The 13925-nt window shown below is 36.9% G+C and overlaps 1 protein-coding gene across 4 annotated transcripts in view; it reads right to left on the bottom strand.

Moving 5' to 3' along the window:
- Positions 1 to 13925, bottom strand: part of LOC150101147 (uncharacterized) — a 916082-nt gene that overhangs the window by 269881 nt on the left and 632276 nt on the right. For all 4 annotated transcript variants that reach the window (XM_090401639.1, XM_090401642.1, XM_090401641.1 and 1 more), the window contains one exon: positions 333 to 486. In XM_090401639.1, the coding sequence (XP_090257765.1) occupies positions 333 to 486 (154 nt within the window). The remainder of the gene's footprint in view (positions 1 to 332; positions 487 to 13925) is intronic.

The raw sequence follows: 13925 nt of genomic DNA, 5'->3' as shown, positions 1-13925 counted from the left end.
ACTTGGATAAAGGATTAAACTAAATTTATTATAGTCAACCAAGTGCAAAATAAACTTCCAACATCTTTCTCTAAATCCAGAGTAATTCAATAATAAGGTGGTACACCTGATGGCAACTCCTATAGGTAAATATGACTTCTCCTATTACTTCTGCCTTAGTATCTCCACGTTTTGGATCTGCCTCCCACTGACCTCAATAAAGGTCGAAACTGGTCTGGATAGTGGCCCTTCCCTTAATGCATAGCAGTATACATGTCTGCAAGGAGATGTGCTTTAAAACAGCTAAAGATATGTATTAAAATTCTAAGCTGATAAAAATGATGGTAGCTTACTTTGAATATCCCAGATAACAGACTTGATTCTCGTTTTGGATGATACTGTAGCATGGATAACTACTGCAGATCTAGCTGGAACATTATATGCCCCATTAATTTGATTACGTTCTTTTATTATTTTACCTTGTGCTTCTACTGACTGCAATACTACCTGTATAATGTAAATATATATATATATATATATATATATATATATATACATTAGTTAATAAAAAAAACAAAACAAAGATTACAATAGTTTCTCATAAAATAAGTAATATATATTTTATTATTTCCTATTGTTTATTTTATGGTTAGTCACTGGACATTGTTCAATGCTCATGGAAATTAACAAACCTATAAGTGGATAGGGGTAAAGAAACGATGCAAGAATTATGACCAGCTACAGGTGTGATGGTTTTATTAACTAATTTTGATGTTCTTGGTAATTATAAATTTTGTTTTCTGAATATATAAACTTAAATGAAACATCAAACTTATGATTAATTTATTACACACTTTTTCCAAGTATGTAAAAAAAAAAAGGAAACTTTCTACATCCTGCAAAAGTTGTGGTTTTGGAAAAGCATTCGCGCGCACGCGTGCGTGCGTGTGTGTGTGTGTTGAAATCAGTCTGGGTAGTGATTATTTCTATAATACACTATTTATATTTGACCTATATCATTGCTGTCAGTGCTATTCACACTTAATAAAATGAATTTCAAACTTTAAAACTGGTGCAAAACAACAAAAGTCGCCATGCAGATTACTTAAAAATAACTAAAATTATGAATGTCATATACTTAAATGAAAGGAAATATATATATAAGCTTAATTAAAAGTAAACAAAATTACTAAGAGGAAATAAAACAACAGATAAAATACCCTGGAAGAATCCTATATACCGATTTAGGGGAAAGATATATCAGATAGCTGAGACATGTCGGGTTAGAAGCTAGTTTAAGAGATGAAGGATAAGTTGTTTTTAAAAGTAAATTGCAATAATTGATTTAATTTCTGGATTCTGACTCATTAATGTCGAAATCCTTATTTGTGTCTGCCTTTATGACTTTAAATTACTTTATGACACCAATGTGAAAACCAGTTGGTGATATCAGTGTGTGTGGTTTTGTTTAATGTAGCATGTGCAAATGTATTTGCTTCACAGGGTGAAAGATTTGCAAAAAAGAGAGAGAAACTCACAAGCACATATTAAAAAATATTTCGAGAGAGCAATTGCCAGAAGTGTAGGGAAGAGTACAAAGAATGATAGCTATGTGTTGAATGACAAGAGACAAGAAATGCATGTACAAATGTCACTTAGATTACTGTTGTAATTATTATTATTATCCTAAGATCCCATGAAGTCACAGATTCATCTAGGAGGTCCCTTTTGTGATACATACAACTCACCATATCACGCCTTAAGCACATTCAAATTCTCTGCAGATACCATGCTCTCAGGCAATGCATTCCAATCATTCACAACTCTCCATGCAAAAAAATCTGCTTCTTATTATCTTAGTCGCACTCTTCTTATACAGCTTCCAGAGATGACCTCTTGTTCTCCACCAATTTCTCACCCTGTAATGAAAAAGCTCTTCAACATATCAGTGCCAGATTAAGGGGTGGAATGACCGGGTGCCCACCTGGGGCACCAAAACTAAGACCAACACTAGGGTCTTAGAGTCTGCTCTCTTTCCAAAAATAATTACCTGGCAATGGAAGCATTGCTAAACTTTCTTCAGCTTTGAGAAGATGCAAATATTGAAAGAACATTGAGGTTTTCTCTTTAATTTAACTAAAATAGGCAATTTAAATGAATTAAGAAAACGTATGGATTTGTATTCAATTCTTAATGATGAAAATAGTAGTCACATTGACAGGAACAAACTCTTTGAAGAAATTAAATCTCTAAACAGTTCACTTCTGGAAAACATCAGTTTGCCATTAGAAACTTTACAGTTTTTAAAAGCAAGCAATTTGCAGAATATAAATAAATATGTGTGTCACATTAATAATTTTGCTGACAATTCCTATAACAGTAGCAACAGATGAAAGAAGTTTTAGCAAATTAAAACTTATCAAAACATATTTGCAATCGACAATGGGGAGTGAGAGATTAAATTCTTTAGCCTTGTTATGTATTGAAAATGCTGTTGCTCAGAAAATTGACATTAGTGAAAGAATAAAAGCTTTCATAGATTTAAAATCAAGAAAAAAAATCTAAATTATAATTGATTAAATTAAAATTACACTGTAAAATCAATAATTTTTGCTTGTAATAATTTTTATTTGTTTCTTTTTTATACAGCATATCTCCTATCCTATCTTATCCTTCTCATCTGTCTTAGGATAGGTTGAGTCCTTTACTAATGAGAGGTTACTGGCATATTAATGCAGCCAGTTCACCACTCCTCTGCTGCATCCCCTAAGGGCGATATTAATGACTGTAATTTGTGAGTGTTCGCGGGGCCGATTTGCCTGCTTGTGGGATGAAAAACCCCAGATAAACCCCGCTATCTATGCCCAAGACCGGCTAATTTGTCTATGACTGAGGAAGATCCTTAAGCTCCTCACGTCGTTGATGGGAATCGAACCTAGTACACGCCTTCCCCAGGCATATGGTTGCAAAGCACATAGCCACTAGGCTAACCATGCAGACTGCAGTATATCTGAGTAAATAAAAATGATAAGTAGAAATATTGAAGTTATGATATTATTAATAATTTGAAAAAATACTTATACTTACAATTAGAAAGCACTTAAGTATTTAAAAAAAAAACTTAGGGGCATCACACACGGAGTCTGCCTGGGGCACGAATTTATCTTGGTCCATCACTGAGTGTAGGGAAGAGTACAAAAAATGATAGCTATGTGTTGAATGAGAGACAAGAAATGCATCTGCAAATATCAGTGAGATTATTGTTGCAATTATTATTATTATCCTAAGCCTAAGATCCCACGAAGTCACAGATTCATCTAGGAGGTCCTTTTTGTGATACACACAACTCATTATATCATGCCTTAAACAACACATTCAAATTCTCTGCAGACACCATGCTCTCAGGCAATGCATTCCAATCATTCACAACTCTCCATGCAAAAAAATCCGCTTCTCATTATCTTGCTCACACCCTCCTTATACAGCTTCCAGAGATGACCTCTTGTTCTCCACCAATCTCCCACCATTTAATTAAAAACCTCTTCAACAGGAAGAGGTTTTAAACGAACTTTGTTGCATAATCATAGTGAATCTAAAATTCTCTGTTTCTTTGCAATATTAATTCTAAAATCCCTTTGATCAAGCAGCTGATGATGTTCTGAAATGAACATCATTAATCCTATGACAAACCCTTATTAACTTATACGTCTCTCATATTCTCCCTCTTCCTCCTATCCACTAGACTCTGCAAACTGCACTGTCTCAACCTTTCTTCATATTCAACATTCCAGACACAAACGATTTTGGTCAATTGTCTCTGGATCCTCTCCAACAGTTTCATCCCTTTTGAAAACCAGATGGTCAAATCTATGCACAGTAGTTCATATATGGTCTAATCAGAGCCTTATACAATGGAACCAGAATCTTCTTACTGCTACAAGCCAGTGTCCACTAAATCATGACCATTCATTGTGCTATCCTCACAATTTTGAGAATGTGTCCTCTAAATTATAGATCCTTATCACACTATCACACCAAGATCTCTTGTTTCCTCACCTCCAACAATATATAATCACCAAGAGCAAATTCTAAATCAATCTTTGTTTTCCAAAATTTAAAACCTTCTCCTCTGTTCTATACATATCTCCAGTTCTCTTAATTTCACTCCACAACTACCTCATTTTCACCAACTCAGCTTTCAAATCTTGCATCCTTTTCTTGCTATCATTCACTCTCGCTATTTTATCCCCCCCCCCCACATTGTTCACCATCACCCCATTTGCCAAATTACCATTGCAATTTGTTTTTCAACATCATTATTGCCCACTTTATTGTCAACTGAACTTTTTTTACTCACTATCACTTACAACACTACTTTCTCTACTCATATTTAAACTATCTAAACTTTATACTTGTGTATGATGTGTATACTTAAACTTATGTATGATGGAGCAGTGTCTCAAAAAAGGAGTGTGACCCATGGTTCTGTTCTTGGGGCCCTGATGTTTAACTTCTTTGTAAACAATATATCATGTGGACTGACTTGCGATCTTCAGTTGTTTGCTGATGATGTAAAGTTGGGAAGAATTATAACTAGATGTTAATTCCCTTCAGGAAGACTTGAATAGACTTTTTGCATGGACAAAGGAGTGGGGTTATAGTTTTAATATCAATAAGTGAAAGGTGTTGCATTTTGGAGTGCAGAAATATAAGGCTGTTTACTATATCAATGGCTCTGTACTACTGGAAGTGGATGAGATTAGAGATCTGGGAGTGATGTAGTTTAGAGGGCATTTTGTTAGTATTGCAAAGGTTGCACATCGTAGTGCTGCTATGATAAGAAGTATTCTAACATGTAGGGAGAAGAAAGTGGTTGTGCCACTGTATAAAGCACTAGTCAGACCACACTTGGACTAACTATTGAGCTCAGATCTGGTCACCTGGTTTTCAATGTGATGTGAAGACATTGAAGAGGGTCCCGAGTTAAGAGACATTGTCGGGACTTTGGAGTGCTGGCTGTGGAGAGAGGTTGAAGAAATGTGGATTGCAGAGTTTGGTGGACAGGAGGAAAAGAAGTGATATGATAGAGACATTTAAGTTAGTGAGAGGATTTTAGCAGGTTAATCCAGAGAGGATTATAAAAATAGTAGAAGGGAGAAGGGACGAACCAGAGGTCATCTCTAGAAATTATGTAAAAGTGTGGTGAAGAGGGGTGCGAGCAGTAGATTTTTTCAGGGAGAATTATCAGCGAATCGATCACATTATCAGAATGTTTTCTTGATGCATGGAATGTTAAGGATTTTAAGGTTCTATATGATAAATATGTTGTCAGTTGAACGAATCTCCCACGATGAGTCTGCCAACTTCATGGTGGGGGTAGTACTAGTAGATAATAATAATAATAATATTTAAGCAAGCCTCAAGGTCCATGAGAATATTGCATTTCCTACATATCCACATTCTTCATTTCTCTTATTCAGCTTCTCTACATAAGTATCCATGACATCCTCTCTCTCACACACACTATTATCATGACAACATACCATTTTTGAGAAATGTCCGCTGTTTATTTGTCTTCCATGTAGATCTATCAATAATTTGCCTTTCAATGCCATGCTGTATCAGCATGCTAACAAAAACAATGAATTTGTGATAATATCGGATATAATAAATTTAGTTTGATCTTTTATCCAAATATGAACAAACATGGTTTGCGCCTGAAAATATCTTCAGGACTGAATATGGTGTTGTACTACCTTACCGGGGTAGATAGTACAACACTGGGCAACTCGTAGCAAAGGTGGAGCAAGCTATCAACAATCCTATCCCAGTATCTCCCATAATGCAAAACACATCTCCTTGTGGATATGTATAATGTTATGCATTAAGGGATTGGCCACTGCCCAGATTAGTTTCGACCTTTATTGAGGTCTCTTCAGTGGGAGCCAGGCCCAGAGTAGGAGATACCAGACAGAAGTAATAGCGAGGTCCACCGAAGAGACCTCAATAAAGGTCGAAACTAGTCTGGGTAGTGGCCAATCCCTTAATGCATAACATTACACATATCTGCAAGGAGATGTGTTTTACATTATGGCAGATACTGGGATAGGAGTGTTGGTAGCTTGCTCCACCTTTGCTGTGAGTTGCCTGGTGTTGTACTACCTACCCAGGTAAGGTAGTACAACACCATATTCAGTCCTGAAGATATTTTCAAGTGCAAACCATGTTTGCTCACACTTGGATAAAGGATTAAACTAAATTTATTATAGTCTAACCAAGTGAAAAATAAACTTTCAATAATATCGCATAAGAAATTTATTCAAAAACTGCATCTGCATTCCACACTCAAATATATGACAGCAATATTTAATCTAAAATTTAAACAATATCGGCACACATTTAAATATAAGAATTATTTTTATTGCTGCAGCCCCCACAAACACTGATGTTTAACTCATGCCACCTAGCACTGATTTTATCTCATTTCAACACATGAAGGATGTTAATAATGCTGAAGAGATGCAGATAAGGATGGTGAAAGAGATTACTATTTGGCAGATACTAATGCTCCATCTGGTGATAAGTGTGATATGCAAGAAGATATGAAAGAATTGCTGGTGCAAGCAAATAAGAAGACTGAGAAAGTAAAAACCATGAGTCTACTGCCATATTAGGATAGAGGTGCACTGTGACAAAGAAATATGATAACAAATGAGTCTCCGAGCAGTTTATGAATGTGTGTAGTGAGGTTGATGGACAGGTATATTATTTTCTGACTGCAAGAGATACAGTATTTTTAGGGAGGACAGATGGAACAGAATAGGAGAAGGGATTTTTACTAATGATTGCTGATGAACTGAAGCCGAAAAGAGTAGAAGTACATTATAGGAGAAAAATTATGTGATTAAGATAGGGAAACCAGATGTTCCATTTTAAATGGAATGTACCCTTTTTTGGGATAGTGGGATCAGCCACTGATCCCACTGTCCCGAGAAAATGCAAACAGGGTGCCAAATGTCGCATTTTTTAAAAAAATAAATCCCATTTTTTCTTATTTTTTCTCTTTTTCATAAACCCTAACTTAACTGTGCAATTTGTATTGCAAATGAGTAAAGTGTTTACCCTATTTCTAATAGATGCCACTTAAAGAAGGCTTCAGGGGTTCAGATAAGTTTTTTTTTTTGACTAATTAATTGTAAATTGTAAATAAGTGTGTTTATGCATAAGAGGTGTAGTAGAGATTGTGAGCTTGCAGTGTTTATAGTGTGTGGGCTAGTTAATTGTTTTTCACAAAACTGTTAAATTTGGTACACTGATACAAGAAATCATTTCGTAGGTCAATGCAAAACACAAAAGTAGACAGCATAGATTTCTCAAAAATGGTATGGTGCCATGAATAGAACATCTGTGTGATGGAGGGAGATGTCACAGACTATGTAGAGTGGCTGAATAGGAGAAAAGAATGAGTGTCGGTTTGTAGGAAATGTGATATTGTGATGGATCACGAGGCTTCCTTAATATAGCTTAAATAGTTTAAATATGCATAGGGAACAAGGCAGTTGAAGATTGGATGAATGTTCAGAGCGTACGTGGTAATGATAGCACAGAAAAAAGTTCAATCGATAATAACACAGAGAATGTAAAGAATGTGATCATTTTTACAATGTTAAAAAATAGAGTGAAATTAATGATAAAGTGGCAATAATGATGCTGAAAAACAGAGTGCAGTTAAATGTAAGGTGACAAATGGGGTTGATGGTGAACAAGTGTGTGCGTGTGCGCGCGTGCGTGCGTGCGTGCGTGCATGTGTGCGTGGACTAGTGATAAAAATAGAAAGAAAGAATGATAGCAAAAAAAAAGGATGCAAGATTTGAAAGCTGAGTTGGTGCAGATGAGGCAAAAAATTAGGCAGATGCAGAGTGAAATGAAGAGAAGTATCAATATGTATGGAAGAGTAAAGAAAATGAAAACAAATGATGTTGGTATGAAAATGGCAATAAAAGACTCATGAGCATTATATGGCAATTTGATTATTAGAGGTGTGGTAAACAAGAAGATGCACCAAGTTTGTTTTTCCACAAATAAAACAAATAGAGGGATTGAAGCATTGGATATGAGGAGTAAATGAGCGAAGGAGTTGCTAGTGATGGTAGTGGGATGAATGACTTGGCTGGGAACAAGGAGAATGTAAGCTTGGATATCAGCAGATTGTTGAGAAGGATAAAATATAACAGTTTGATAAGAAAGATAGTTAGTGTGCTGCCAAGGTATGCCACTGGCATACCTTGGCAGCACAGGATGAGGCAGACAGCATGACTTATGAATGACATGTTAGCAGAAATGTTTGAAAAGAAAGGAGTGCAGTTTGGTCATGTGTTATAAATTTGATGGAAGAAATGAACTGTATAAGAGTGATGGACTGCATTTGAATGGTTCTGGTGTGAGTTATTTGGAGAGACTGCTACTGGAAGAGAGTAATGAGTGCAAAGAATGAATCTGAGCAAGCAAGAAGCAATGTAAAACAGATGGAGAATAAGGAAGGAGAGATTGAAGTGGTGCTTATGAATGAAGAAGTGGGTAGCATCGGTGTAGAGAATGATAGAACAAGTATGCAAAAAAGGAAAAAAAAGGGAGACTCAGGGTGGACAGGGAAACACAGGGTGAGAAAAGTTGATGCTCCAAGAGGAAGTGAATATTTTTGTAGACAAAAAAGGGAAGAGGGTGACTTAGAATGTAATGCAAACAGTTGGATTTGAAGATGGTTCTGAGACGAGCAAGAAGAAAAAGAAATGGCTTGAGGAAAGTGTGAAGTCGCATCTAATAAGTAATATCAGTGAAAATTGTTATAGATCCTGGAATAAGCTGTTATGTTTGCATACAAATGCTAGAAGTATCAGAAACAAGGGAAATGAAACAGTTGCATTGAATAAGTTCATTCACCCAAAATTGTTGGGATAAGTGAAACAGGGTTGGATGAGGACGACATCTACAAAAAGTGAAAAAATGGAGGTGGAGTGCTTTTTATGAGAGAAAGGAGCTGTTTGAACACAATAGAAATGCAAAGGGGAAAAAGCAACAGTGGTATGAGGGCAGCATGGTGTGAGACAGAGGTGGACATATGAAATACTTACTGAGATGATAATATAGAATTGGTAAAGTGCAGGGTAGTGACCATGAAATGTATAAGCACATTAGTCAAGCAAATAGGAAAAGGATTATCATTATGGGTGATTTTAATTATGGGGATGCCAGTTCAATGTTGCAATATGTTATATTTTAAAATTTGGAAAAAAAAATGATGGGATGTTGAATTTACTGTTGGTGGGGATATATTGTTGGAGGTCAAGGAAACAGATCGAGAGAAACAAAGGGAGCTACATCTGGTATTTATTGATCTGGAGAAAGCATACGATAGAGTGCCAAGGCAAGAAGTCTGGAGGTGTCTGAGGGAGAAGAAGGTGCCGGAGAAATATGTCAGGTTGGTGCAGGAAATGTACAGAAATGTGAAGACAAGTGTTCGGACCTGTTTGGGACAGACAGAAAGTTTTCAAGTAACAGTTGGCTTGCATCAAGGGTCAGCATTAAGTCCGTTTCTGTTTAATATTGTGATGGAGGTGGTAACAGAGGAGGTGAGAGAAGATGCACCTTGGACAATGTTGTATGCAGATGACATCTTGCTGTGTGTAGATTCAAGAGAAGAAGCGGAAACTAAACTGGAAAGATGGAGAAAAGTACTGGAAGAGAGAGGTATGAGACTGAGCAGAAGTAAGACAGAGTATATGTGTTGCGCAGTGGGCGGTGGCCAGGAGTCAGACCTGGAGCTGGAAGGAAATGTCATCAGGAAGGTGAGAGACTTTAGATACTTAGGTTCGACAGTGGAAGAAGATGGAGGAGGTGAGAAGGAAGTGGGATGCAGGATACAAGCAGGTTGGAGGAACTGGAGGGAGATGGCTGGAGTGTTATGTGATAAGAGGGTGCCGATCAATCTGAAAGGCAAAATTTATAGGACAGTAGTGAGGCCAGCTATGACATATGCTATAGAAACTGTGGCCCTGAGGAAAAATAACATTAGCAGGATGGAAGTAGCAGAGATGAGAATGCTTAGGTGGATGTGCGGTGTGACCAGAAAGGATCATCTGAGAAATGACTATGTCAGGGGAACAGTGAAAGTTACGAACTTAGGAGCGAAAATACAGGAGGCAAGGTTGAGATGGTTTGGTCATGTGATGAGGAGGGAGGACGAATATGTGGGAAGAAGGGTCATGCAGATGGATGTGCAAGGAAGGCGGAAGCGTGGGCGGCCAAAGAAGAGATGGAGGGAGCTGGTAGAAGAGGACTTGAAGATGAAGAACTTGGATGTGGTGACAGCCCAAGACAGGAAGGTGTGGAGGAGACACATAAGAAACAGTGACCCCACTTAAGTGGGAGAAGCTGCAGAAGAAGAAGTCAAGGAAACAGATCCTGGGGTGATGGTGGATAAGGATCTAAAACTTAGAGGACATATTGTTGAGGACAACACAACAAATTCTGGGAATGATGTGGAAGACACTGACTTGTAGAAGTAAGGAGATTCTGCTTCCATTATATAAGCTCTGATTTAGGCCACATATGGACTACTGTGCACAATTTGGTCACCTGTTTTTCAAAAGGACGACGAGATGTTGGAGATGGTTCAGAGGCTATTGACCAAAATAGTTTCTGTTCTCGAATGTTGAATATGAAGAAAGTTTGAGACAATGCAATTTGAAGAGTCTAGTGGATAGGAGGAAGACGTGAGACATACACTTTAGTAAGGAGATGTAATAGGATTAATGTTGATGAGGCTTTTCATAAAATGATGGGAGATTGGGGGAGAACAAGAGGTAATCCATAGAAGCTATATAGGGAAGACAGTTTTTGCATAGAGAGATATGAATGATTGGAAAGCATGGTGTCTGAAGAGAATTTAAATGTGTTTAAAGTACAAATGATCTGTGTGTATGACAAAAGGCAACTCCTTGATGAGGCTGTGACTCCATGGAGTCTTGGGATAATAATAATATTGCATTTAGATATGACTGAAATGGCTTTCATGTAGTTTCTATATAGTGGCATTGTGATTACGAGAATTGACAAATGTCGATTCTCGTAATCACAGTGCACATGAGAACTGTCATTACGAGAATTGACATTTGTGTGTAGCATGGCCAATGCAATAGACAAATGTGAGTGAATTCTAGTACTTTCTTTGGTTTTTTTCAATGTATTGATGTGTTGGTGGTGATTATACTCTGTAACATTATTTAAAGGATTTAGTAGCTAATTATAATTTTGCATAAGATGCTGAAACAAAAGTGTAGTTTCACCCTTACATTGAAACAAGAATTCCCTGTCATAGCCGAAAGTTATATTGTTAATAATAAAGTTTTATGCACTGTTTAAAGAGCTGGCTTTTCTGTTGAACATGGCAGTCATTCAAATATTTCAAAGCACACTGTTAAAAAGAAGCACAAAGAAGTAGTTCTGCTTCAAAGGCAACAATAATGTCTTTCATAAGTTAAGTAAGAACGTGAAATTGAAAATCTTGGGAGTAGGATGTTTAGCATGCATATCATGCATAACTTTTTTGCAAACAATACAGATATGTTGCCAATTAATGGGGAATCAATTATTAATGAAGCGATTCAACATTTTCATGTTTTCACTATTAGAGTTGAGTCACTAAAATCCTTCTGTATCTGTGTTGAAGTGGAATACAAGCATGTTTTAGAAAGTGTTAAGACAACAAGGCTTTCCATGCTATCTACTGTGGAATGAATGATCAAAATGATTGATGGTCTCAAGTCATATTTTCTATCACAAAATAAAAAGCCTTAAATTCTTAAGGGATTTTTTTTTATAATAAACAGTCACTTCTCTAGTTCAAGTTCATTCACAGTCAACTTAAAATGTGTAATACATTATCAAAAAGACTGACTGAGAGAACCTTTGTGGCAGTGAAGAGGCACAACGACTGCGTGCCCTAATAGAAATGCTGATTAGAAAGGAGCAACATTTTTTACATCTGCTGTCTCAAAAACCAATTGATAGATGATGATGTTGTCACAGACGTAGAATTTAATTTCTATGACACTTTCCTCAAAACACATGGAAAACTGGACCAATCGTTTTTATTATTATTATGGGTATCTCCATGGAGTCAGTAGACTCATCGTGGGAGACCCAAACTAGCAAAACAATATCTGTCACATCTCTTCTTGAATTCATTTACAGATGAAGAGCTCACAACTAAGTCAGGCAATGAATTCCACTCATTCACCACCCTCCAGGCAAAAAATCTTGTTCTCACATTGTTCTTTAATTTCCAGGGATGACCTCTTGTTCTTCCATCACTATCACACAGCTGAAACATTTCCCCTGCATCACTCCTATAAAAACCTTTCAGTAATTTAAATGTTTTGATCATATCCCCTCTTTTCCATCTATCAACCAACCTCTGCAATCTACAAGCTCTCAATCTATCAATGTAGGGAGCATATTTTACATCACTCACCAACTTAGTCACTCTTCTCTGAACCCTCTCCACAGCCTCCTCATCTCCAAGGAATCCAGGTGACCAGACCTGAGCACAGTAATCCAAATGTGGAAGTATCAACGCTTTATAAAAGGAAATAATAACTTCTTTATCTCTGGAGGTCAGTGTGTTCCTCAACATCCAAGTAATCCTATGTGCAATCTTGCACACCTTAGCAATGTGTCTCCTGAACTTCATCTCCCTATCTACCGAACACCTCTAAGTCCCTAGCCTCATCAATCTCTTGGAGTACTGTTCCATCAATGTAGTACACAGCTGGTAATCTTTTAATCCCAAAATGCATGACTTTACACTTTTCCACATTGAACTGACATCCATTACCTTTTGCCCATTCTACCAGCTTATTTAAATCATCCTGCAAACTTTCAACATCAGCTTGATTTTCTATTGCGCTACCCAACTTTGCATCATCAGCAAACAACTGAATATCTCCCTTTAAGCCATTTCCTATATCATTTATATACAAATTAAACAACAATGGCCCAAGCACAGAGCCCTGTGCTTGGGCCATTGTTGGACTCGGCTCCTCCATACACCACCTTCTGGTATCTCTTCCTGAGCCATTCTCCTATCTATATCACTAATTTAGTATCCATTCCCATCTGCTCCTATTTGTGTAACAGTGTTCCATGGGGTATCCTGTCAAAAGCCTTAGCAAAATCCAGAAGTACCACTGTGTAGCCAGTTCCTTTGTCCAACTCAGATGTCATTCTATTATGAAAAGTTAATAGATTGCTAAGGCAGGATCTACCTTTAACAAAACCATGTTGGCCTCTATAGAGTATCATATTCTGATCCCCCATTCTTGAATTTTGTCTTTAACCAATTTTTCCAATACTTTTACCACTACTCCTGAGATGCTGATTGGTCTGTAATTAACTACCACAGTTTTAGAGCCACCCTTATGCAAAGGAACTATTTTGCCTAACTTCCACTTCCTAGGGACCATACCAGAGTTCAAACTTAAGTTAAATATCCAAGTAAGAGGGTTTGACAATTCCTTTGCACATTCACGCAACACCTGAGCTGATATTCCATCTAAACCTACAGCAGTGCTTGCATTTAAATTTTGCAATATATTAAATACCTCTGATTTCTTAGCTTCAATTTTCACATTAGTTGTTGCTACAGGTACAGATATATTCTCACTTGATAGACTTTTGAAAAGTGATCACTCAGTAACTTGACTATTACATCTGATTTTGTCACCTCAATACCATCAGCACACACTAAAGTTATCCTTCCAAAGTCATTCTTCCTTTTACTTGCCATATAGCGGAAGAACTCTTTGTGATTAATCTTGATTTCATTGGCTAAGGTCTTCTCATACTCAGATTTAGCTTTTCTTACTATGCTGATAACCTAGCTTGAA

The sequence above is a fragment of the Typopeltis vanoorti genome, chromosome 12 (genome assembly GCF_054136105.1).
Source record: "Typopeltis vanoorti isolate ZY-2024b chromosome 12, IOZ_Tvanoo_1.0, whole genome shotgun sequence".
Classification (NCBI taxonomy): Eukaryota; Metazoa; Arthropoda; class Arachnida; order Uropygi; family Thelyphonidae; genus Typopeltis; species Typopeltis vanoorti.
This window is presented reverse-complemented; position numbering and strand designations above follow the sequence as displayed.